At 39.1% G+C, this 27124-nt stretch overlaps 1 protein-coding gene across 2 annotated transcripts; it reads left to right on the top strand.

Annotated features, from left to right (window-relative positions):
* The first annotated feature begins 1799 nt into the window (after positions 1-1799).
* On the top strand, positions 1800-26807 carry AASS (aminoadipate-semialdehyde synthase). 2 transcript variants are annotated; one of them, XM_027897006.1, is made up of 24 exons: positions 1800-1900; positions 3739-3959; positions 5048-5224; positions 5865-5949; positions 6695-6762; positions 6877-7023; positions 7978-8056; positions 8142-8269; positions 8457-8605; positions 9621-9743; positions 9893-10004; positions 10515-10574; positions 10668-10735; positions 12566-12687; positions 15475-15604; positions 16451-16561; positions 17841-17949; positions 18376-18516; positions 20142-20309; positions 21220-21315; positions 23156-23271; positions 23450-23538; positions 23856-24032; positions 24234-26807. In XM_027897006.1, the coding sequence occupies exons 2-24, from the start codon at positions 3747-3749 to the stop codon at positions 24350-24352; spliced, it is 2787 nt and encodes a 928-aa protein (XP_027752807.1). In that variant the 5' UTR covers positions 1800-1900; positions 3739-3746; the 3' UTR covers positions 24353-26807. The 2 variants fall into 2 exon arrangements, with proteins under 2 accessions (XP_027752807.1, XP_027752806.1); XM_027897005.1 differs by lacking the exon at positions 1800-1900 and having other exon boundaries at positions 3633-3959.
* The last annotated feature ends 317 nt before the right edge of the window (positions 26808-27124 follow it).

Here is a 27124-nt window from a genome sequence, read left to right as displayed (position 1 = left end):
AAAATCCAAGTTCCAGATTTGTTTTATTCTTTTTAAGCCATTCTGCATTCCCTGTCTGGAACCCAGTATAGTGCAGGTGGGATTCATTATCACCTGTAATGTAAAGGTGGCTTTACATTATCACAGCATGAGTCCATGCTGGTTACTTAGGCTGTGTTTTTCTCTATGAAGCACAATAGACACTTTCAGAGTGCACTTAACCTGGTCTGTTTAGATGCAGGAAGAGAATCAAATGATGCCTATAAAATTCTTGATCTGCCTTCAGAGGGATGGCAAATTCATGGCAGAAATCAACTCTCTGAATGGTACTTTGGCAGAGTGTCTAAGTCATTATTCATTCTCCTCCTTCTACTTGCACTTAGAGTTGTGCTGCTGGATAAAGCCAGAACTACCAAGTACATCTCTATGAATAAAGATGGATGATCATTGGTTTGCTAATTGTTTTGGCACAGCCTGGAACTTCCTTTCCCTAAAAGAACATACTAAAATGTACATTAAAATGTAAATCAGTAAATTAAAATCTACAAACCTCAATAAGTTCAAATTATACAAAAAATACTCATATACACATGAAGGAATCTCAAAATAAACAGTTCTTTCAAACAAAAAATGTTTTGAAAGTGAATTGCTCTGGTGTTAAAAAATGCTTTTAGCCACTGTTATTTAAAATCCAGTTCTGTGTTTGCAGAGCTGACTGGAGCTTCAATTCTGCACAGTGGGAGGTGTAAATGGCCAGTCTTCGCGAATGAAGAACCGGGGAAGGTCTTTACACCTTCCAGCCTGCGCACTGGATTTTTTAGGTGAGACACAGTGTGCGCGGAACTGAGCCCACCCTTTAATCCTGAGGTTCATCTGCCGGGGCCAAGCGAGCTTGGACGGTGGCAGCGAGGTCCTCAGGACGTAGATGGATTGCCTTACAGGGCTAACGAGCTCCATCTGCCCGGGGAGGGGCCCCGACCGGGAATCGAACCCGGGCCTCGGCGGTGACAGCGCCACGTCCTTAACCACTAGACCACCAGGGGCTCCCAATTCTGCACAACACTCTAGGAATCAACCTATCCTTCTCATCTACAGGAACCAATCCTGTAGGCATCTAGATAGTGTCATGGGCCTCAAAATGGACAGCAGGAACTTGTACAAAGTTTTTAATTACCATCGCAGTAGTTAGGGTATTCAGTAGTGACTCAGATATGCGACCCTTCAGTTATAAGCAGTCATTTACAGATAGTAAATTCCAATATAAAAAGCTGAAAGAGGCTCACCTTAGAAACTGCAATTTGATAGTGCTTACACTTCAGACATGTGCTTTTAAATCAATGTTTTGAATGACACTGCAACTTTCAAAACAGCCCTCAACTTACTAGTAGAGTGCTCTAAACATCTGGTTAGTGGCCAAACCAGAACATGTGACATAGGGGAGAGCATCTGTGTAACATTCCCACTGGAGAGGTATGTGGCCTGGCAAAGGTTCCAAATTCCCACGGAATGTTCACAGCTGACACTCTTGGCCAAAGAAGTCCTCTCCTTTCTGAGCAGCATTAAGTTCAGGCGCAGTGCCTCCTCCTAGCATGATCCGAGCAGCATTAGGTTCAGGCGCAGCGCCTCCTCCTCCTCAGTATGTTCCGCTGAGCTGCCGGGATGGTTCCTGTTCAGTTCCAGTAAATATCTTATTTCTCCTGAATTTCCTTGAAGCGCTGGGCCTTACAGGAACGGGGGGCGCCGGGCGGGCGTGGCTGCGGCGAAAGTGACGCCGCGGTGTCCCGGCCATTGGCCGTGCGGGAGGTGTATCCCGCGGCCGGCTCGCGGTTGGCTGCCGCGCGGGGCGGTGGCGCCGCTGGACATCGGCCGGAGGAGGGGTCGGGACTGCCCGGCCGTGCCTCTCGCTGCCCCGCTGCCCGAGGTAGGTACGGCACTGTCCGGCGCTCCCGGTGTCAGCGAGAGCTGCCCGGTGCCCTCCGCCCTCCCGCGGCCGGTGCTGCCCTCTCACATCGCTTCTCCCCGTGCCCGAGTCCGCTCCCTTGCCTGTCGCTGTCGCTATCCATGGGATTTTTTTCTCTCCCGCGCGTCGTCCCTGCTGGCGGGAGGCCCCTCGCTGTGCTGCTCGGCGCTGTCTCAGTCCCGGTGATGCTCGGGGTGGGGTGAAGCGCAACCGGCACGGGCGCTGAGGGACCGGCGCGGTGCGGCCCCGCCGTCACTCGGCGTGCTGGGGAGGCCGGGGAGAGTTGCCCAGCGCTGCAGGCTTGGAATGCTGAAGTTACTTTCACTTTTGCAACGGGATGTGGTTATCTCTGTGGCTGAGCCTGAGCACACACCGGCAGGCATGCAGACGAGCTTCTGGCCTGCCAGAGATCACCAGGCTATTTGCTCACGGCCCCGACTCGCACTGTCTTCCCCCTGGCAAGAGGCACTTTTATTCTTAAGGGACGCCTCCGTGTGAGGGAAATTTGCTTCACTGCAGGTTTGGGTATGAGATACAGTGTATTGGTATGAGCTGCTCTTATTGTTACATTTTAGTGTGCAATTATAGTGACATGGCGTGTCAAGGCTTCCTCGTTTTTGAGGTATTGACATGCTCTTTGAGGATCCTCCTATTATACTGAAAAGTGGTGTCGCAAAATAACTCCAAGTTCTGTACAGTAACCTCTGCTGGTAGGCATATCTAGCGATCCTAGGAAGACCGCATTTGGAGCTAATGCAGCACAGACTCTGTGCTTCTGTTCATGCCTCCTTTCGTGTGCCAGTTCTTCTGTTTCAGCAAGCCTGGAGTTAAATAGGACCTCTTAAGTCTTTAGGTGTATAGAGATTTTACAAGTTTGAGGCATGAGGACGAACAGGATTTTCCAAGCGATTTGGATGTAGAGATTAATGTAATTATCAGTTAAGACTGAGTTGGAAACAAAGTTCACATTTTTGAAGTCTCTATCTTTGAGATCCACATCTTTTAATTGCATAAGTATTTGAACTCCTTAGGGTCCTTAATATTTGGTGCTGGACCTGAGCAGAGCCCCTGGTATTTACAGCAGACCTAAGTAGTGGCACATATGCTTCACTGGTAGTGAAGAGGAGGAGACAGAAAACAAAGGCATATTCCTCTGCAGTGGGAATCTGTCCTTATGAAGGTTTTCCATTTTGCATAAAATTTGCATTAGGGCTCCTGGCCACACATATGGTGACTGCTGAACAGTAGTTGCAGTCTTGATCTTATCTTCCATTTTTGGCTTATGTAAGAATTAGTTATGTAAAAATACTTAGTGTTGGTCTTACATATTGGGTTTTCATTTTTAATCAACTGCTTGCATTATAGCCTGTGTCCTGCCTTCTTTCTGTATGTTTGTTACTTCTGACTGTTTGTGATACAAGCCTTTGATAAGTATTTGACCTTTGCATGTTTATGGTGGCAAATGAATGTAGTTGGTAACTTAAAGTTTCCAACATTCTTTTTAAACCTTGTAATTAAAAACTTGCTGAATTGAACACATTAAAAGCCTTCCTTTACAGTAGTAAAAGCAATCAGTGAAATTGAAAATTTGTCTGTAAGGACACTCCACCAGACCAAGATGCAAAAAAGTACACTGAAAGTAAATTCATGTCTCACAAAAGTAGGGTGTAAATAGAGCATAAAGTATCTGGTTTGTGTTTTACAGCAGATGCTAGAGGAGACCAGAACTTTTGCAAGAAAAATATTTGAATCATACACGTACATGTATTATTTTATTACTTTGTTTTTGCTGCCATCAGGCTTTACCATGCTCCGAGCCTTTAGTCACACAAATGGTAGGTGTGTGTTCCACCATACTAAGTGTTGGCATCATCGTAAGTCTGTGCTGGCAATCAGGAGAGAAGATGTTAATGCATGGGAAAGAAGAGCACCTCTAGCACCAAAGCATGTTAAGGAATTGACTAAGATGGGATATAAGGTCTTGGTGCAGCCATCAAACCGGAGAGCCATCCACGAAAAGGTAAGGTCCCATTTTGAGAGAGATAAGCAAAACCATAGTTCAGATATTAACCATAGAACAGGAAAAATAATACTCAGAGGCTATTAATGAGAAAACATATGAAGAAATAAAACATAAACATGTAAATTTTATTGTTAAATGAGGAATCATTATGTGCTAGTAGAAAGAAAAAGAAGTTGTTTGTTTAGCCTTTTAATGTAATGTTAACACAGGGGTGGTGTTTTGGAATTGTTTTAATTAATTTCTTGTCCTGTCATCAGTCTCCATAGAAGTTCTAGGTGTTCTTGAAGTAGAAGTTTGCGAATTCATTTAACATTGGTGTTTTTTGTCTTCTGTTTGTATGAAGGCAAAAAAAAAAACCCATATTTTTTTAAAAGAACAAATCTGGTGAATCCCATTCTCGCTTCAATCCCATTCCTCATGTAAAATGAGAAGAGAGGGTTTTTTTTTTCCTTCAGCGCAGTTAGCTTGAGGACAGAGAGCTTTTACAGTTCTTGTAGCAGCAGTAATACTCAGCTGTAAGATATCTGAGAAAACAAAAATTGAAACATAAGTAGGGAATTAGTTATCACTTGGACATATCACCTTTTAATTAGGGCACAGTGCTAGTTTTCACCAAAGCACAGATCATACTATGGAAAAACATTCCTTCAGAAGTTGCTCTTCAGCTTGGACTTAGCCTTATACAGTTTTATAAAATCACGTCATCAGTCTTCAGATTAATTTGTCATTTTTCTCTAAATTATTTCCAAGTATTTCAGCACATTATAAAAGACTGTTCATTACTGCAATACCATAGGATACTTTAAATTTAGTAAAATATAATTTTTGTAGTATTTTTTAAATTTAAGATGAAGGATTTTAATAACACATAATTATGTTTGACCTTGTAAAATAGGATAATAGCATGGAATTTCAATTTGATACTTGATAACTCTTTATCAAAGAGATTTATGAATATATCACATGCAGTAACTTGTTTCTGCTTTGTAGAATTATCAACTTTTCCTCCGCTTTAGTTGCTTATATGCTGAGATCTGAATAGGAAAAAGCACAGAAAAATTTACTCTGATTTTTCTCTTTGCTAGGAGTACATCAAAGCAGGTGCCATCATTCAAGAAGATATTTCTGAGGCTTCTCTGATAATAGGTGTGAAGAGGCCTCCAGAGGACAAATTAATCCCTAAAAAGAACTATGCCTTCTTCTCTCACACTATTAAAGCCCAAGAGGCAAATATGCCCCTTCTGGATGAGATTTTAAGACAGGTAAATTGTGCCATAGTAAAGACCATTGGCAGCTATTATGAGGTGGAAACTGAACCTAGTGCTTAAGTGTGATCAAGAGCTTGCTGCCTAGTACAATTACTTTCAGCATGTGCATTCTGGTAGCGCATTTGGCTGATGAAGACTGTTTTTAGTATCCTTTCCTGAAGATGAGTATTTCTTGCTCAGAGAATCTTGTGCTTGCAGCATTACTCTGTTCATGCACATAAGGCAGGTGAGTTGTGAGCGTGGTGTGCTCAAGAGGAGCTCTTTCTATCTGAGCACTAAGCTGGAGTGTGTATTGGTTGTTACAGAGGAAGGCAGGCAGTTCACGCAGAAAGGAGCAACCTTTTGGCAGAGGATATGAATGGGCCTGCAGCATCTGGAGTGGCATATTGGCAAGGTCTGTGCCAGAGGGCACGGGCAGTGCAGAGACTCTTTAAAATAAGAATTCAACACAACCATAATGTTCTTATTTTTATACTTCAATCTTGTTGTGATTTGGTTACCTTTCTTATATTACCCATCAACCTCTATCACGAAGGATGACAAAGGCATGTGAAAAGGTAGTTCCTGGGAGAGCAATGGGCCACTGACTGCATTCACTGAAAAATTTGATTCTCAGTTTGCTGTGTATTTTCAGGAAATTCGACTGTTTGACTATGAAAAAATGGTCGATCATAAAGGAATGCGAGTTGTGGCCTTTGGAAAGTGGGCTGGTGTAGCAGGTATAGTGCATAAAGCAAAGGCAGGCTTGCAACAAGTAACTTCTTGTAATCCTTCTGGTTGTTCTGTATTTCCTAAAAGTTGAGGCTTGCAGTGTGTTTTTAACTGCATTTTTAATTCTTGCTTTTAACAGCTTTTTTCCACTCTGGTTTGTTCCTCCTACTTTCATGAGACTACACGTCAAATAGTCCTGTGGATTCCTGACAAATCTGATATCTTATGTTGTCTTGAAGTCCTGTTTGTCCGTTGAACTAATCTGGAGCAGACTAAATATCAAGAGATCAACTTACTAGGTTTTTGGAAATAAAAGGCTGCTGTCAGTCCTGAGAGCTTTACAGCATCTGTTTGTCACTCTGTTATACACTTACAATTATTTTTGTGGGGCGTGGTTCTCATTCCTCTCTACTGAACTTGAACTCTGTTTCTTCAGAAGACTCTCTTATCTCCTTCTTTGGAATCTGGTGATGTGGATGCATCTCATAAAAGTATATCTGAGTATTAAATAGTACTGAAATGCATAAGGTGGGCCTAGAGGAGGTTTAAGGTCATGGACTGCTGTTGAATTTCTCCTTCTCTGGTTTTATTAGACTTTCTTTAAAAGTAAAGCATAATATTAAAACATGGGAAAAAGATCTAGGGTGATTTTAGGTTTCAGTCAGTCTCTTCAGTTTCTAACTGCGTATTTGTAATTTACACTGATGGTCTGGTGTTTTTTTTTTTTTTGTTTGTTTTTTTTTTAAACAACAGGAATGATCAACATTCTACATGGATTAGGTTTACGATTTTTAGCCCTGGGACATCACACTCCCTTCATGGTAAGAGTATATGTGTATATATTTGTCTTTAGCAAAATGACATTTGGGCATCTGCTAATTATCTGTATTTAAATGTGTGCAAACATCTTGATGGTTTTGTGCCTTTGATTTCAGCACATTGGGATGGCACACAACTACAGGAATAGCAGTCAGGCTGTGCAAGCAGTACGAGATGCTGGGTATGAAATTTCACTGGGATTGATGCCAAAGTCAGTGGGGCCCTTAACATTTGTGTTTACAGGCACTGGTAATGTTTCTAAGGTAAGAATTGTCTTCAAAATGAAATGCCATATTATTGTTAATAGAAATCCTTGGCATTTGATAAGTATCAGGTTAAATGGGCTGGTGGCTTTATTTTGATTGCTTGGAGTTCACATTTTCCTTTTCTAGCAAGATTTTTTAAGAAACATAATCGAAAATGTTTAAGGTGAGATCATGCCTGACAAGGCTGACACACTAGCTTCTTATTGTGAAAAATGGATTAAATCTTGCTGCTTCTTTCTCCTTTCCCCCCTGCATGATTTCTGTCTCTGTTGACTCTGGGCTTCCAAGGTATGTTGAAGCACCCAATTAAAGAATGGGGAAAGAGTTATTTTTTCTAATACTCGCTGACCTTTTGTATCTGTATAGCATTGAATTGGCCTGCCAGACTTTAAAGCCATTTTCTGTGAAATGGGGAAAAGGCTTACTCCTGGCTTTGACAGCAAACATCAGTTAACAAGGCTCCATCTATAAAGTGAAATCACTGACCACATAAATGTGTCCTTTCTAGACAAAAAGATGGTGTGTTTGAAAGGCTTGTGTTTGTGATCACAGCTCACTGGGGAAGTTGTCTAGTAGTGCTTAGCCTGGTTGATGAGGAGTGGCTTCAGGGGTCTTCCCTAAAGAGAAACTGCTCCTCAGAGTGGCTGTTAAACCATCTGTTGTGGCTGAGTTGAGGCCTCCCAGCTCAGCCATTAGAAATATGAACCAGGCATTGGATTGTGTATTAGGCAGTCTGCAGTAGTGGGGAACAATGTAAATTTCTTGCTGCCCGTTCAGCTTGGTTTTGGGTAAGCAGGGGTGTATGCGAAACAGTGTGTACATCTCTGAAGATGTTCTCTGGCACGACTGTCAAACTGTGTGTGGCATTTTTATATGTTTTCAAATATCAAATAAGCAGTGTTACATTACATTTATGGTCTGCTTATTCTGAATCATACTTCATGGTTTCAGGGTGCTCAAGAAATGTTCAACGCCCTCCCATGTGAGTTTGTGGAACCACATGAGTTAAAGGAAGTTTCCAGATCTGGAGGTAAGCTGTGACAACAAAGCGTTTGAAAACACTGGAACCCTTTTTGTGCAAGTGTAACAGCTATTTTATTTTTTTTTAACTTCAGACCTCAGAAAAGTCTATGGGACAGTGTTAAGTCGTCACCATCATCTTGTACGGAAACGTGATGGAATATATGATCCAGTAGACTATGAAAAACATCCAGAAAATTACACTTCTCGCTTTCACATTGATGTGAGCATCTCTTCTGTTCTGTCCGAACCATCGCATTTATGAAAGGTTTTCTATAGAGTGTTAGTGGTTACTAAACTTTTGCATATTCATCATTTGAGAGAGCATTAACTTAAAATGCTAGATCAGGTGCTCTTAGCTTCCTAAAGTACTAGATAAGAACATCAGGCATCTGTAACTTTCTTTGCAGGTTGCACCCTACACAACTTGTTTAATTAATGGCATATACTGGGAGCAACATACTCCTCGCTTGCTAAGTCGGCAGGATACTCAGAAGCTGCTGGTGCCAATTAGATCTGCTGATGGTGCAACAGAGGGCTGTCCTGAGTTACCACACAAGTAAGATGCTTCATTTTACCATGTAACACCATGATTAAGGCATAACGCTAGGCAATTTCACCACAGCTTTTAGTAATTATGTTTCTTTCGTTTTTCTTCTTGCATGTTTTTCAATGCCACATTGATTGTGCTTTTGTTCTCTTGTGCTTTGCAGTCTTGTTTTCACAGTTTGGAGTTTTTGAAAACATCATAGTAGAAATGATTGACAGGCATCAGCTGTCTTTCTGCAGAGGTAGTTCTGCCCTTGATCCTTGTATATAATCCAATACAAACAGTGTGATGTTTGGGAATGTACCTACTGCTCCAATATTGCTAGAAGTTTCTCTGCCTGAGCAGAGTTTTTGGGAAAATTCTTCCTACCATGTCATTTAGCTTGTACAAGTTCAATTAACTGTTCCTTAACACTTCTTATTTCTGCCACACATAGTGGAAATGTTCATAAACCTGTGTAGCTTTAAGAGTGGAGTGTGGGGAGCAAATCAATGGTTAGTCTCCTTTCACTGGGGCTGGGGGACATCCTTTGTGTAATAGCCCTGTGTAATAGTTCTCTTGGAGGCTAGCTCAGTCATGGAACTGGGGAGGACATGTATTCTGGTGAAGAATCGAGTCTTTATCTCTTGTCTGCCCACTCATGACACCTTTCTTTCTCAGGGACTGCTCGAGGGAATTGGCAGATGGATAATGAATGAGAGGTGCTGGCAGCACATGGCTTAGAGAGAAAAGATGATGGATGAACAGATTCTCCCAGTCTTTCAGAAGTTACACATAAAATATGAGTTCTGTTGATGTGTATGCAAATCTGATGACTAAAGTAGGGCCAGATTTCCATTACATTTCCAGATATCATTGTTTGTGTTAGTTGACTTCTAAATTGGTTAAGATGAGCAAAGCTACAAGTCAGATACATATTCTCACATTTCTTTTATTTTCTGCTCACTTGTGGCCTTTTATACCTATCTTTCTTAGTAATTTATATAATGCCTTGTTCCATTGTTTTTTTGTTTAATCACTTTAGACTTCTGGCAATATGTGACATTTCAGCAGACACTGGAGGATCTATAGAATTTATGACGGAGTGTACAACAATTGATAATCCATTTTGTATGTATGATGCTGACCAGCATATTACTCATGACAGGTGGGAGAGCCCTTACTTTTTATTGCTTTCCAATGTAATTTGTACAGTGAAACATTATATTGAAAAATCATGTGCTTAGAACAGTTCTGAAAGGTGGTATTTTTCAGTTACCAAGAAGTAGTTTAGAAGCGCTGTGTTCTCTCTTTCAGTGTGGAAGGCTCAGGGATTCTGATGTGTTCCATTGACAATCTGCCAGCTCAGCTTCCTATAGAAGCAACTGAGTACTTTGGCGATATGCTTTTCCCGTATATAGAAGAGATGGTAAGGTCCTATGTGTCCAACAGGAAGGTAAAAGACTTGGACTTTGGTCTGCTTGTTTGCTGCTTTTCTGGTCTCCTGTATACATTGGAATCTGCTGTAGAACATAACTGACTTTGTACTTCCAAAAAAAAGAAAAAAGGTTTTGAAGTCAATCCTTTCAAACACAATATGAATGAGACATCAATGACTTGGATGTCTTAGGGATTTGTCAAGAACACTTTCTGTAGTAGGAAACAGGCTCTGGCAGGTAGTTCACTGCTTCTTTACCCTGCAGTAGATGTCTAAATCTGATTTTCTTGGACACCCAACATTCACTTACAGTCAGACCACTGTTTGAATTCCTATATTTTCCTAAAAGTCAAGTGACAATTATTGTAACCAGAAGAATTTCAGATTTATAAGATATTGGTATTGTTGCATGCATTTAAATGTTGGTTGAAATCTTGATGTTTTACTTTGAAAAAATAATGGGTAATAAATGACCTGATTTGAAATAACTTATCTCCACAGCTGTTATCAGAAGGCTCAGAACCTCTTGAAAAACAGAATTACTCATCTGTTGTTCAAGGTGTAAGTTTTTCAGTTTGGCACTCTTCTTGTCTTCTTCTGCTTTGAAATACATAGATACATAAAACCCTCAAAATTTGTTTCATATACTTTCAGGCAGTGATTGCATCCAACGGTTCACTGACACCTAAGTATCAATATATCCAGAAACTGAGAGAGAGCAGGTAATTTATAGCTTTTAAAACAACCTCCCCCATCTGCATTCTGTCTCCACTTTTGCTTTTATTGGCTCGTGTTTTAGTGGAATGCATCTATATTGCATTGTGTCTAAATTTGATGCTTGATGATTTCCCTAATTCTTCATGCACATTGCCTAAAACATTAACATGTGTTGATAACTTCTACTGAAGTTGGGAAAACTGTAATTTTTTCTCTTTCTTGAGTTATAAAAACTTTTTTACTAGAGAGCTGCAGAAAACAGCCACATACCAGTATTACTCTGTAACTCCTTGTCCTTTTGAAATGGATGTAACATACAGTCATTTGAAAGGAATAGCTGAAAGCAAAAGGCTCTTAAATATACCTTGAATCTAGTTACATCTTGTATGGCTCAAGTGCTGTGCTATGTAGCGTTGTTCTGTGACTGAATGTACTCAGGAGATTCTGTGAGACTCTCAGACTTTTCATTACATTCCTGTAGCTACAGCTTTAGCTACCACTTTGTCCAAACCCTGTCATAGTAGTTATCTGCCAGTGGTATCATTGAGTGGATTAAGCTAACAAAAACATAAACAATATAGATATCCCTTCCCTTCCCCTTGCTCCCCGCTGTTTACAAGCATCTATAGTTTACCTATGAAAAATGTTAATTTGACAATAAGTGGGTACCTCTGTCTTCATGTTCGTGGTCAATGACAGCTGCACTGTACATGATATAAAAGTTTAAATTGGTCTGACTGTAAGTACTGCATGCATTATGCACTAAAAGCATAATGTGTGTTGATTTCTGCATCCCAAACTTCTCCAATTTCCTCAGGCAGCTTTGAGACTTGTGGTTATGAACTTGTGTATGATGAACTATAGTTGCATTTTCCACACAAAGTAACATGCTCCTTGCTTCTCAAAGACTTCAGTTATGTGCTGCTTGATAGACCCCCTCAAGAGGCTGTCTCAATAGCGAATTTTCTTATTCCTCATACAGCGCAATGATCTGATTTTTTTTTCTTCCTCCATAATCCCTTGCATGGTCTTGTGTGAACTACTCTGAGAATCTGGAGACTTCATTCCAAAGGGGGTTTTTGTGGGCAGATTTTTTATATTTCTGCAGATCTGTGTGTTGTATGTGATGTTTATTTGTTCACTGGTGTTGTTCACTTAGCTGATGGAAAAGCAGAACCTGCTAACAATACCCTCCTTTACGTTGCAAACTTTGGAGATCTGCTTATATTTATTTATGAGAGTAGTAGTAGTTTGGTTGAAACACTCTATGATGGTTTGCAAATCTGAATCCTTGTCTGCAATGATGATTTCTTAATTGGGCATTAACTTTTATTTGGCTTTTATTGACTATCATGTTCCTATGATGGACCAATATGAACCTAGTATAACTTACACAAAATACACTTTCACCAGAATGGTTTTGCATACTTTAACAGTTACCTGTGATTTAAAGGGAGCAAGACAGAGACTGAAATTCCTTTCTGACAGCCCAGCATGACAGACAGCTTGGTGGTCCTCATGTGATCAGATTACAGAAATTTGGGCATTGGAAAACACTGAGGAAAATTTTGATGAACAGCCATTAACAATTGGAGAAGCAGAAGAGATGTTGATGAATTGGTCATGTTTATGTTAGAGGAAAGAAATTAGAAGTTATGCAGCAGAAGAATGGAAGAAGTACTAGATGGTCCTGAATCAGTTAATTAGGAGCTTGAGTCTTGGTCTGAACAGAGCTCTTGATTTGTAGACTTGCTAAAACATATTTCTTCTCTTAACCTTAGCAGCTTACAGTTTCCTTCTGTGTGGTTTTTAATTTTGCCTGTAACACATTCTAGGGAACAGGCTCAGTCACTAAAGATGGGTGATGAGAAGAAGGTTTTAGTGCTTGGATCTGGGTATGTTTCTGGCCCTGTACTTGAATATCTCACTAGAGATTCCAACATTGGCATCACAGTTGGTATGTAAGAATTTGTTTATTTTTGTTACAAAATTACGTCTTACTGAAATCTGCTAATGTGGCAGAACCTTTCTCATAAATAATAAATGTATGTCGTTCTGAGAACAGATAAAGAAAATCTTTGTTATTATTCAAAGCAGAAAAGGATTTTATAGATTTTTGAGCATTTTGGTTTTATATAATTGTTTTGAAAATTACATAGCCATGTTAAAAGTTTACTGTTTGCATGTGTAACCTGTAGGGAAATTAGAAGTATTTTTTCCTGCTTTGGGCTTGGGATTGATTTTGTAGCTAGTCAGTCAGTTGGTGTTTGGCTTTGTTTTCAGTCTCGAATAACAAGAAGCTGAAAATGTTTTTATAGACATCTGTATGAGTGAACTCTTTGCTGTTGTTATAACCACTGTCAGGATGGTAAAACTTCAGACTCTGATCTTCCCATGAGCCCCACATGTCTGCTTCTTTGTTCCTCTGTTTTGGTTTTCTCTTTAGCGTGTTTCAGGCTGGGGATCTCAGTAACTGGTTTCTGTACTCTTAACGATGACTTTATCCTGATTCTGTCACTTCAGATTTAAAACAAAGTCTGTATTGCCTGAAAGATACTTTGCTGGGAAGTGGTTTAGCTTAAAAGTTATGGTTGTATTTCTGTTGATTTTTATTGTTGCTTTGGTTCATTTTTTTTCCCTTCATGCTATTTTCATACTTGGCTTTGGTACCCTTCATGGTGATAACCATAGTACTTTTGACCCTGGGAGAAGATTTACCAGGAGGAAGAGGGGAACTCTAAGAAAGCTGTACCCTGGTTATCAATACTGCCTGAATTGGTGAACAAGGAAGGATTACAGCAATGTGTGGTGAACATCCCCCACCAGTACAGAGGCTGCATCTAGTTCCTGCAATACAGTAGCAGGAAGGGAAACTAGGTGAACTGGAAGATCTGTTTGGCCAAGCACTGAGCAAACATAGGAGGTGCCTCTTATCTGGGTAGCTTAAAAACATGCAGTTTCTACAGCACACACTCGGAAGGAAAGAGATACAAAGATATTACTTGTTTAATATTTGACAGCAGGCAACTAGGTGCAGGCAGCACAAAACGCACACCACAGTGCCATGTGTGGTTTCCTACTGTCAGGCTACACCACTTTAAATCCAAATGTTAGAAACCTTAATTGGGAAACAAACCTTCATGTAATCAACTTTTTTTAGTTTGAATTTGTAAGTGATTTTACCTAGCACTTTTTCTCAGCACAATTTTATTAGTAGGGTATGAAGAATCACCGTCCAGCAATCTTTTTTCCCCCCGAGTGTGGAAAGGTCATAAGGAAATAAGGCCCCAACTTAGAGGCACAGATGCTTTTAATTCTCCATAACCCTGTGCCCCACCTGCTTCCTTCTTTGGCCACTCCTTATTTCTGGCTGAGTTCCCTCTGTTTTGTGCTGGCAGTGTGGTGAGCTGGGGCAGGAAATCAGTCAGATGTGGCAAGTACTGGCTGTGTTATTGTGGATCTCTTTTTCAGTTCTACTTTCCTTAAAATGGGAGGGAAGTGAAGACAGGCAGAGACTGGATTTACCCCATTTAGTTATAATATTATTGTAATCATGATTGGTAGGACTAAGCCATAGGGAACTATTAAAACTAGTCAGATTGAATCTGGGCCTTTTAGTAATATTTGACCTAAGCTAAAGCACAATGCTTCTATCTTTATTATGTTAAAAATGGTAAATGATGTGAATTGGTTTTGCTTTAAATTATTAAGCTGTTCTTCGTTGTAAATAGGAATTCTGTTACAGTATATTGCAACAGAATTTTTGAAAGATTTCTTTTTAGAACAGATTGATCTATAAATGTATGGCTATATAGAATGAAGGATGGAGTAAGTTTTTCTGAGCACGTGTTTGTTTACTAAATCTGTTAGTTAGCTGCATTTGAACTTGCATGTTCATCTAGACCTTGAAACTCATTAAGGTTTTGCTGTCTCACTTAAGCAGAGCCTGAAAAAGAAAAATAAATTTTTCTTTATGGGCTTTTTTCCCTCCTGGACTTCTAGTCAGCTTTTTGCTTTTCAGTGAAGTAGTCTGAGCCTTTGCAGAACTAGATACGACAATCAAAAACTGATTGAATACTTCACCTCTGAATTTAATTGGCCAGGTTAGAGAAGTAACTGTTTTGGAACCAGGCAAAAACGTGTACAAACGTGTACTACATAGTGACCTAAAATACTTTAGGCCTCAAGATAAATTGTTACACTAGTTGAAAATGGTTGTTTTCTGGCAGGATGATGCTAATCCAAACATGATTTTTAAACATGTTGGGCATACAGTTTTTCTGCTGCAATCTTCCCCCAAGAGTCAGTGCAATACAATATAATATTTCAGTAAAATGGAAAAGAAGTGAGATAACTTGTAGTTTTGTGTGAATAATTTGTGCTGACTTAGTCTGCTGATAGGAAAACTGCAGTTAAAACTTTTGTGAAGTACTCCCACAAAGCTGCTAATAAATTGCAAATCTGTTCTCATTACACAGTTTAGCAGTGAGTGGTTCTTTACTTCTGCGAGTAAGTATTCCTTGTAGATTCTTATTCTTGAGTTATAACTGTTTTGACAATGGTAATTGATGAGAAAATTGACTATTTAGGGTAAGTAAAGTGCTTTATGCCTGATTTCTCTTCAACTATTAGTGAAGGAAAACATCCATGCAACTTTGGGAAATATAGCACAATTATACATGGGTGTGCTTAAGACTTGAATTCATCTTTAGGTAATGATTTATGCATTTTACTTTTAAAACAGTATCTGTCATGAAGGAGCAACTCGAACAACTGACAAAAAAATACAGCAATGTTACTTCAGTTCATATGGATGTCCTTAAGCATGAGGGAAAGCTGTCTTCTCTGGTGAAGAAACATGACCTTGTGATCAGGTCAGAATTCTGTGTAAAACATGATAGGCTCAAAATTAAGTCATGATGCTTCTTTCTCCTAGTTGACTGATCTAAATCAATACAGTAACTTTTTTTTTTTTTTAATGTCCAAGGACTGGGGCCATTTTTAAATGTAAGTAGTTGTTACTGGCCAGTGCCTTCTCATGTAGCAAGGCATCAGGACTTTAAAAGAGTTTTTGTCTGCAGCATCTCTTCAGAAGTGGTCAATAGTGAAGTGGACTCCCTTCAACAAACATTTGTGTGAGGGGCCAGTTTGTGTTCCTGGAATCAAATGTGCATGTTCATAAGAGGAGGCAAAATTCTGACACCTTGGCCATTTCTCCTGAATATCCCATTAAGAAAGAATTAATGCCAGGTATTGATGCAGGGAAGGAAATAACTTCATAGTCCTTGCCTTTCTCTTTCTTTTGCCATGGATGTCATGAGTGTTGTTTTCATTCCATGCAGAGCATGGAATGAAGTACTTTCACAAACTACTTCATCAAGAGCTTTGTAATGCAAACTTTGACAGGTGTGGTTTTGCAGCCATGCCTGTTTAGAAGGTGGCTTTGGAAAGAGGTCGGTGGTTTGTGTTTTACATAGAAGTGTGACAAAAGATGCTGTTTCAAGAATGACCCCCCTATTATTTGGTGCCCTGATCTGAGTGTATATAAGAATGCTGTACCATTTAACTTATGTAGGTATGAACCTGCTCAGGATATGACTGTCTTTTTGAGCTATTACTTGAGCTCTTTTGTAGGCATACAAAAAACATTTGTGTCTTTCTAGTGACAGCATAAGTAAGTGGTTGAATTTTGATGTTGCATAATTCTCTTTCATTTGTAGTTTGCTACCTTATTCAGCACATCCTTTCGTTGCTAAGAAATGTATTGAGAACAAAGTGAACTTGGTAACAGCCAGCTACTTAACACCAGCTATGAAAGAGCTCCAGGAGAGGTAGGTGTGACAGTAGCATCTCCCTGGTTTTGCTTTCTTCTTTAGTGCATTATCTGAATATTTTGCAGTCTGTTACACCTGCAATGCTTGGTGTGAATTAGTGTTTTCTGCATTTTTAATCCTCTCCTTTCTGTGCTGGAGGACTCAGTACCTTTCCCCAAAGGTGCATGTGGCAGAGCAGAGCAAAGAGTGCAAACCCCAACCTCATTATACTAGTGCTCTAAACACTGGAATGTACTTTCCTGCATTCATCATCTTATTTCATATTACTGTGCCTTTTTCTCTCCCCTCAGACCTGTCAGAATCATCTGAAGTTTAAGTTGAGCAGCTGGACTCTCCTGTTCTACCAGCAAGCTTGTTTGTCATCCTTTGCCTTCCCCTAATAAAAACTCATTCTTGGCTTATTGTACCTACAGTAATCTCCTTCTTCATGCCCTTTTTTTTGGATAGGCACGCTGTATTATTCTCAAATTGGTGACAGCTCTAACTATTCTAATGTTTCTGTTGTCCTACTTACCATGTACTTGGAAATTGTTTTGGCATGGAGCTTCATCTAGGGGGTCCTCTTAGTCATGGTACCAGAAAATCTGAAGTACATTCAAGTGAAATGAGAACTGTACATGCTGTGTCTTTACAAAAGATAAAACAGAAAAAGCTAGACAGATAGAGAACCAATGTTGCAGATGATGAGATTTAGGAGCCCTCCTCTCCTTCTTGCTGAGGTCATGGCATGCTTTCAGGAAAGAAAAAAAGGCACTTCTCATTTGTCAAAACACAAAGTGATTTTGAAAATAAAATAAATCCTCAGTTTGTGGTGATAAGTGAGCTTCTCTGGGAGTGTCGGTAACTATTAGGAAAAAGAAAGGAAACCCTAATACTTTTAATTTGGGAAAGTAGACCTTTCAATCCCTCTCACCTGAAGGAGCTCTTCAGGGCAATTATGACTATCTCTGTGCTGCCCTCTGCATTACTACCTTCCTGCATTATAGCACTGTCCAGGAGAATGTGGGATGTGGAGCAGCTGGTAGGAATTTCTTTTTCTACCAGAAAAATGTTACAGGTCTTGCAGTGAAGTAAGAGAAGCAAAAGTTAGAAAGCTCTTAGACAATTGTCACTGTTCAGGTTTTAGCATCTACTTCTGTTTTTTTTTGTTTTCCACAAGCTGCTGATAGAGCCCAGAATTTACTTTGGGGGAAATTCACTGGGCCTTTATTGGACAATTTTACAGAATAAAAGGATAATGAATATTCTGATGGCTCTGTATTTCTGTTATTTTTAGTGTAGAAGCTGCTGGTATTGCAGTTGTCAGTGAAATGGGTTTGGATCCTGGTCTTGACCATATGTTGGCAATGGAATGCATTGACAAAGCAAAAGAAGTTGGTGCTACGGTAAGGTTAACAGGTAGTTCTGCAAAATTTCTGTTAGCAAAGTTGTTAACCCCAGCTGAGGTATAACAGACTCTGGGCATTTTACTTTTGCTGGTGCTTGGAATTTGGTAGCAACTAATGTGTAACTGAAGTGTGACAGATGCTGGACGTTTTACTTTTTCAACTAAGATGGCCATGCCCCAGTGTATGTTTTGGTTTCCTCTCCCTTATGAACAGTGTCTGCAGTGGGACAGCTTAGCACTGTTGCTCAGTAAAATTGTTTTGTTTTCCCCTCTTCACTGCAGATTCTTCTAATTTGGCCCATTTGGGGGATAATGTCAACAGAAATTTTAAGAACTAATGGGGATTCTGCAGGATAGCTCTGTGCTGTTTGCATCCTGGTTTGTCTTCTCTTCACTGTTTCTTTCCTGTGGATGAATCTGACAGGTTATATCCTACACTTCTTTCTGTGGCGGCCTGCCAGCTCCGGAGCATTCTGACAATCCTCTGAGATACAAGTTCAGCTGGAGTCCACAAGGAGTGTTGCTGAATACAGTTCAGTCTGCTACATATTTAAAAGATGGAGAGGTGAAGTAATGTGAACATTTTTATTTAAAGCCTGACAAAGAAGGTGGTATTGGGCTAAGGAGGGAATTGGGATTTTTAAGGTGCTATTTACTTTCAAGCCAGTGTCAGTCAGGTGCCTAAGGCAGTTGCGTACATCACTTAGTCCTATTATTTGGAGCATGATGGCGACTGGCTGCTACCAGCTTAATTCTGCTTACTATGTGGAAACTGATTGCAAGGAGGGAATGTGTTCTAATGACTAAAGCACTGGATTGGAGTTGGTTTTCTGGGTTCAAGTTCCATCCCTGTTGGGTGTTGCTTTTGGCACTTAATTGCCCTGTCTTTGGCCCTGTGAAACAAAGGTGAGAGTGCATTCTTCTACTTGCTTTTCTATCTAGTCATGTTTGTTAACCAAACAGCTTCATTTTGTAATTGTGCAGTGTATAGCAGAACTCTTGATTTCTTTTTCTTTTGGTGCATTCTGTAATACTGAATGGGTTTTGTGTTTTTCTACGTGTTTTATATATGCTTTGTTTTGCTGCTTGTGCAGCCTCTCAGATGGCATCACATCTGTTTTATGGAAAGACTGTAACTGATTTGTGCAAAGATATTGTAGGCCATTGTCACAATTCTGTGTCTACTGTCACTTGCTCAGAGTAGTTACTACAATTGTCAAGGAGACTGCCTTGTATAACTACTGTAAAGTTTAGCTAATTACCTAACTCTTTTTATCTGCAAAACTTAGAAATCTTTTGAGATGTTTTATCATGACATTATGGTACTCTACTGCAAGAAAGGAGAAATTCAAGGATTGTACATTGGATCATTGTTTAAAAAGCAACAACACATAGTTAAAAGTTTAAGATGAGAGAGTTTCATGGAAAATGTGAACATGTTTCCGATTTAATTCTGATCTGGTTCACCCATTGCTAGGAAAAATTAGATCATGCATATGAATTATTCATTATGAGAGCACTGGGAAACCTTGCCACTAAATTCTGCAATTTTTTTTCTCCTTGCCACTAAATACTTATCTGTCTTTGACCATTGTGTAGGATTCTTTCACACACCTGTCTTGTCTGGCAAACACAAGATGATCTTTTGGCATAGCTGCAGACTTCATTGCATTAGTATTTCTTCTAGAAGTAAGCCTTGCCCCTTTGCTCAGAAATCAGAAAATTAGTTTTCATTGATGCTGCATAGCAGATCTGGGCATTAGCTTCTTGAAGGAAGAAGAGTTCAAGGCTGTGGCTGGGAGTGATAATAGAGCTAGTCAATGTCTTTTTTGTTTCCTTTCAATAGTGTGTTCTCTCTGTGCTTTGTAGCCTCAAGTAAAGATACACATGGGCAGCAACTTTATATCTTTAATCTTTAAAAAGAGAAGAAACAACCCCACACCATACTGTTTATATTTGCCTTCTCCTCCTGCACAAAAACCCCTAAGATAATAAATGATTTGACCAAAAAGCAGGGAGCATATGGGGCGGAATCTCCTTTCACAATTTAGATTGGGCCTTTGTTTGCACCTGAAACACTAAGCATGTTTTTTCTATTTTTCAGCATACTTTATCTTTTGTGTTCTGAAATAAATTGAATAAGAGTGCACGAAAATAACACTTGCTTATTTACTCTTTCAAAACCTTTAGATTATCAATATTCCAGCTGGAGGAGCATTACTGGATTCTGTTACTCCAATGGATTTTTTCCCAGGATTAAATCTCGAAGGTTTTCCTAACAGAGACAGTACAAAATATGCTGAGCCATATGGTATTCAGACAGCTCGCACTTTACTGAGAGGCACCTTAAGATACAAAGTAAGTTGTTGGTGTTATTATTAGCAATTATTGTTTTCCTCAAGAGATGAATGTTGTAATTTCAAGAAAACTGTGTATTTAAAGCTCAGGCTTTTATAGCTCTGCACTTGCTATTTATGAGCTCTTCACTATTCCAGTTGAGAGATAACTGAAAACAATTATCTCATTTTTTTAATATAGCTTTACTTGCTGTATTTAACAGGTGTTTGTTGCAAACCAGAAAAAAAGTTTTACTCCTTTTAGGCAACTGGTCAGTGGGCTTTGCATAGTCTGTATCTGTGTTTTTTTTTTTTTTTATTCTGGCTCTGTATTTGGTGTCAGATCAATAGAAGATCAAAAAAAAAAAATAATTCTGGTGGGTTTGTGTGGTGTTTTAAGTGGTTTTAAGAATTGATCTATTCTCTTTACTTGATAAAAATTTGAACTTACAGTTCTGTTGCTTATATTTCCATGAAAAACATAATGTAAAAACCTTACAGAAAATTATGGTTTTCCCTGAAATGGAGAAAGTTTTTCATTAAGTAACTAGAAATCTTGAATTTCCGAAGCTTTATAATTGTGGCCAGCTAAGTAAAATATTAAGAGATCAATGTGTTTGCCTTCTAGCTGATCGACTTTTTTCCTTTCATTTGTCAGGTGCACAAAGTGAAATCAAAACAGAATCTTTTTTCTTTCAGATTTCCTTTTTCTTAATTATATTCTCAGTCAATATACATTATGAAGGAATAAATCTAAAACCATATTGAAGGTTTGAAAAAGCTTTTATGACTGTCATAACGTGTCTACAGAATTACGGTTTATGCCAAGGTTTAAGTTACTTTTGTTTGTCCATGGCCTGAGGAATGTGTATGTCCTTTCTGTCATAATTCAAGTGTTAATTATATTTAATGATGTTATTCTTTTATTTCAGGGATTCTCCAAAACTATGGGAGGCTTTGTAAAACTAGGATTAATTAACCCAGATCCTTACCCTTTGCTAAGCTCAACCACCCCACCTTTAACCTGGGTGAGTAACTTTGATTACTCTGCCTTCTTTTCTCTATTTTATGGATGGTTTTCTCACTGCTAGGCTTGGGTGTACTTAGCATCGGGAATCTTGTATTGCATCCTGATCTTCTCTGATTTCTGTTCCTGGAAATTCGAACACTTTCTTCAGCAGGAGTGTAATATAGTGCTAGAACAGGTTCCCTGAGAGACTTTGGAATCTCTAACATTGGAGGCTTTCAGGACTCAGCTACACAAAGTCATGGCTATATTTTTATGAATTGTCTTAAATATTCTGTTACTCAGAGTCTGGCCCTCAGTGCTGTGAGTTTGCAGTGTCCATATTGGTACTGGCTCGTGATTTTCAGTGTAAAAGTTTGTTTTACATACTACTTACATAAAGAAATAAGAGATTGTGCATAAAGGAGTATATTAATTTTTTTTTCTGTTATAACTCCATGCAAGCATTTTTTTTGACTTCTGTTATGCTGCTTTTCTGTCTTGATTTTGGGTGCCTTACTTCATCTTTATTGCAGCATGGCATGACTCTGAGGTACTGCTATTACATTTGACAATCAACATTTTGGTTGTCTCTGTGGAGAAAGCAGGGAATGTCATATTTCAATATGGGGTAAAGAGAGCTTATTACTTGTCAGGTCTGTTTGTCTGCCTTCTGAGAAAAATTGTCTTCCCTTTTGCAAACCCCTGAGAGAACAACACTTTATTACTCAGGTGAACAAAATTCAGATCGGTCTTCATCTTTGTGCTTTTTTAAGCACTAATCTGGAAAAAGACACCAGGCTTGTGCTGTGTAATGGTTTGAGGACAACACAGGATTTTTCTGATGATGTCATTATTTCCAGTGAAGAATGTCTTGAGTCTTCTTGGAACCAAGAAAGCAGAAGGTCAAGAGGGCAAAGTCTTCTTTGGCTCTGATTAACTTACATCAGTTCTCATTCTCCTAAACTTGAGGAGTTTTTGTACAACCATATGAGAAATTATTTTTTTTTTATTAATTTTTTGTCCACTTTAAGCTTTAGGGTTCAATTTGAGGCTAGTCCTTCTAGCCTCAGTGAATAAGAAGTAGAGTTATGTAACCTGTGAAAATAACTATTAGTTCATTACTTTCACTGCAAACATTGTCTTAGCAAGATTTTTATGTCTTGGTAGTTTCCCTTTATCTCCTCTGCCTGCGAAGCAGAAGAGATGAGCTAACCTGAGCTTCTAAAGAGACTCTGCAATTCTTGTTTGCTTCATATCTCGCTTATGGCTCTCTATTATTTGTCTTGCTGTGAATGAAGCAAGCGTGGATGGATTAGCATCTAATTAGCACAAAATGGTCTTCAGATATGCAAAAAAATCTTCAAAAAGCTCTTTGGTAATACTTCCAGGATTGCCAGAGCCTTGGAGCTCTCATCAGAGAGCCAGAGCTCTTATCAGTCTGTTTCCTTCATTCTGAGAGGGACATTTTCCATTTCTAGATCAACTGAAAGATATCATATCCCTAAGTTCCCAACTCTGGCGGTCTGCAGGTGGCTTCTCTTGCACCCTAACATCTTCCCAGTGTTCCTTGTTTATGCAGATTTCTATGTTTTTTCTGTACTGCCAGAGAAAGGAATAAGACTAAAAAGTAGGGGGAAGCAGCTGAGGGTTGGGGCACAAAGTGTTTCACAAAAAGATAGGCACTCTTCTCACCCCCTGTGATTAAGATTATCCCACTTTCTCTTAAAGATAATCTGTCTTGTCAGAAGTCCTGAATTTTAACTGAGCTTAGTGGAGGTTTTCAAAACCTTGACTGAAAAAGTGTGGTAACAAATGTCTTCATGAACCTTTTTTTTTTTTTTTTTTTTTTTTTAATGCAGAAAGAGCTCATGTGCAAACTGCTTGGAATTAAGCCTCCCGTTGAGCACCATGTTCTTAAAGAAGCTGTATTTAGCAAACTGGAAAAGGACAAAAGTCAGCTGGAGGCAGTGGAATGGTAACAATGTTCCAGTGATTTTTAAATATTTAAAAAAAAATTAAAATGTTTGCAATTCTAGCCATTTTGGTTCATGTTGAGACTGTTAAACTGGTATGCTGAACAAGCTGGAAATTATAAAACTGAGATGAAGCTGTTTATAGGCAATGATATAAGCCTTTCTCATTTGTTCTGCCAGGCTAGGTTTACTGGGAGATGAACCAGTTCCAGCAGCAGATTCCATTGTGGGGGCTCTTGCAAAGCACATGGAGATGAAGCTGCCCTTTGGTATGTGAGAAATTCTTCTCATGTGTTTGAGTGGAACAAGTCCATATCTTTTATCAGCCATAGTTAGATTAGTTTACTCACCTTCATTAATAAACCTTCATGTTAGGTTTTTAATGTACTGTGATGTTCTCTACTTCTCCAATTTATCCTTTTCTTTCCCAGTTACATTTTTAGTTTCATCTTAGTATTCTGTCTTCCTTAATAGTCCTTGCCTTCAGTCACTTCCCTGATATACATGCTGTGTATATGTAGAGCCTGGCTCCTCAGGAATCTCATCTTGATGGACCTGAAATACAGTTTGTGTGCTTTTCTCTTAGGCACTGGAGAGAGAGATATGATTATTATGAGAAACGAAATAGGTCTCAGGCATCCTTCTGGTCATTTGGAAGACAAATTTATTGATCTGGTTGTCTATGGGGATAACAAAGGACATTCTGCAATGGCTAAAACAGTAGGATACCCTGCGGCTATTGCTGCTAAGATGGTTCTAGATGGTAAGTGGCTATTCCGACTTCAGTAACAGTATTGCAACCCTCTGTATCTTCCTGCTGTAGAAAGCATATATGAAGTGTTTCCAAAGTGTACATATGTATATATTGTTTGAATTTATCCGACCCTTCCTGTCTTCTTTACAGGAATTTTTAATCTGCATGTTTGGATGTTCAGTGACAACTCTTAATTTACCTTTATTTCAGGCGAAATAACTGCCAAAGGCATGGTTATACCCTTGACGAAGAATGTGTATGGACCAATACTTGAACGTGTTCGGGCAGAAGGCATTGTGTACAGTACTCGCAGTGTTATAAAACAGTAACTGGAAGCAGTGGATTTAATCAGGTTTTGACTTTGTTTGGTTCCAACCTCCGCTCCCCCCTTTAAGAATCTCAATTTGGACCAGCTAAAGGCAGCACCTGCTGTTTCATACACAGATGTTGCCTTCCATAAAACCTGCTTTTATGTAGAAACTGTAGATACTCATGAATTGTGGTATTTTCCTCTGAAAACTGTTAAGCTTTCATGTGCATGTTTCAGCATCAAGCAGAACTTTCCTTAGATCTTTTCTAAAATATCTTGGAAGGGTTGGGTTTGATTTTTCTTTTTTTTTTATTATAGTTTATCTTCCAACTCTCTAGGGTTATTAAGGCAAATTTAAGCTGAAAGAAGGATCTATTAGTGGATTCTGTTTTGGTGGAAAAGTCTAGTTAATGAATTTCATTGATGAAGTTTTATTGTTCATGTGGTAAAAATTTTTCAGAACAATGGAGATGGAAGTGATATTTAAAATTTTAAGTGTGATTGTTCCTTTCCCTTTAACAGTATTTTTGAATGTTTTCACAATAACAATATGCAAGAAATTGTTTAGAAATTCTGCACTATTAGAAAATAAGATCCTGTTAAGTCTTAAAAATGTTCAATTCCTAAATATTTCAAACCTAGATCTTAATATTTTTTTAATCCCTATATAATGAGTGTAAATTTAAATTAATAGGAGGAGGGAGGAAGTTTAAAGAAAGCTTCCTCTCATACCCTTTCCTGTTACAGAGTGGAAACTGGTTGCAATATGTTGAAATACCTGCTGTTTTGTGTTGCCTTGTGCTGTGGAGAGAGCATATTAGCATTTAGCTGGTCAGCTAGGTTGGGCATTCTACAGTTAATGCAAAAATACAACAGTTAATGTGCTTAGAAGCTGCTCCAAATGACATTTACTCTTTTCACTTTCACTGTGTGCCTTGTCCAGGTTAAGTACTGTTACAAAGGGAGTAGACTGTGCAGCTTTGAAATGCAGTAGGCTTAGAATTTTAAATTGCCACTTTTTAAGTTAGCTTCTGTCCTTCTGCTGTCAGGCTTTTCAAGTATTCATTTGAGAGCCTATGCATACTACTTAGTACATTGCCACTTTGGACTGATGGGAGTTTGCCAGTGGGCCAGCTCACTTGCTGCTGAGTGCTGTGCTGCACAGATGTGCCAGCTCCCCTCTAGCTGCAGTTTAGTCACATCAGTCCAGAACTGAACTTTAGCCCATGTGCAGCTTCTCTGTAACAAAGCAGCAGTCGCCTCCTTCCAGTTCAGGGCTGCTTCTCTGGCTTTTGCTTAGGGATTTCTACACTACTTTGCAATGCAAGCATGGCCTAAACTTCACAGTTAGGTCTGTGAGGTGTGATGCTGTGGGCAGATAGCATTTGCACTGGTCCCTGTGCAGCTGCCTAGAACTTCCCTTTTCTAAAGCTGAATACTGATGCTGGAAGCTGTCTGCTTTCAACTTTGCTCACAAGTGCACTTTGCTGATAAAAGCACAGCCTTTTACCTCCTGAGAACCATAGTGCTGTAATTACAGTTCTGAGGTCATGGAATTCCAGGTGTTGTTTTGCACAGTAGGAAGAGCAGCCATAACAATAATTCAAGTTTGGATCTCCAAATTTTGCTACTCAGGATTTGGATTTTCTTTGTGTAGATACAATGAAGTAGCAATTGAAACAGCTAGGTGAAAGGAGCCAAAGGGAGATGGAAGAATGAAGGCAGAGTATTATTGTCAAAGAGAAGGGACTTTTTATACTAAACCATTGAATGCTTTTGTAACGTCAAATTTTGATTCTGTTAAAGTGCAATGCATACATCAGATCTAATTCTGTTACAGTGCCACGCATATATTGGACAAAATCCTGGATCCACAAAGTTGCTTTACTTCTCACTGACCTTACAGGCTGTTGGTCTGTTGTATGGCTAGTGTAGGCAGCTGGGCTAAGGATGGATGCAATGAATGTTCTGCTCTCTGCTGCTTCCTCCTTTGCCAAGTAGATTAAAGGCCTACACCTAAGGATTAAAGTTATACTTGTATCTGCTGGTCCCTTCCAGCCCAGTGCTTGGAGATCAGGATTTTAGTTTGGAATTCTCTGATCCCTACCTTAGCTCCCAAATACACAACCTGTATATATACATGCACAGTACTTGCTTTTCTGCCTTGGAAATGCAGTATGCGAAGAAAATTGGAATTTTTTAGAAGTATCTGATATTTTTGGAGCACTAAAGAATGAGCACTACAGTGTTTCCTTCAAGAAACACTGCTACTATTTTTGAAACATTTTGTATCGAAGTATATTTCTGTTTCCCAGTGCAATGCTGCATTTTGTTTTCTACATTTAGAATTAAATGAATTTATTGTTCTTCTTTTTGTATGAAGATTATACTTCTCAGTTCTCTTTGCATATTATTGGAAAGATAATTGTATCTAATACACAAGATTGCTTGAAAAATAAATTTGAAATCCTCTGTTTTGTGTTCATGTCATTTTTACAGCCTAATGAGATGTACAAGAATGGGATTTGGTTTTTTACGTAGGTGGTTATATTGAAAGGGTGTCTACACATTTTCCATGTATATGAAATACCTTGGCATACTTCTCGGTAGATGCACACAAGAAGATTCTTCAAGGATTGTTTAAGCATCCCCGTCTATATAATTATATACATGTATACATAGGTATATCTGTATCTGAACAAACCTGTGAGAAGTGGATGGTCAGACTGGAGGCTTGTTGCAGGGAAATAGTGAAAACTAAGGCTGTAACCCAAGGCACTACTAACTAGTA

This window comes from Empidonax traillii, unplaced genomic scaffold (genome assembly GCF_003031625.1).
Source record: "Empidonax traillii isolate 1590-97213 ecotype Southwest subspecies unplaced genomic scaffold, ASM303162v1 scaffold524:size468641, whole genome shotgun sequence".
NCBI lineage: Eukaryota > Metazoa > Chordata > Aves > Passeriformes > Tyrannidae > Empidonax > Empidonax traillii.
This window is presented reverse-complemented; position numbering and strand designations above follow the sequence as displayed.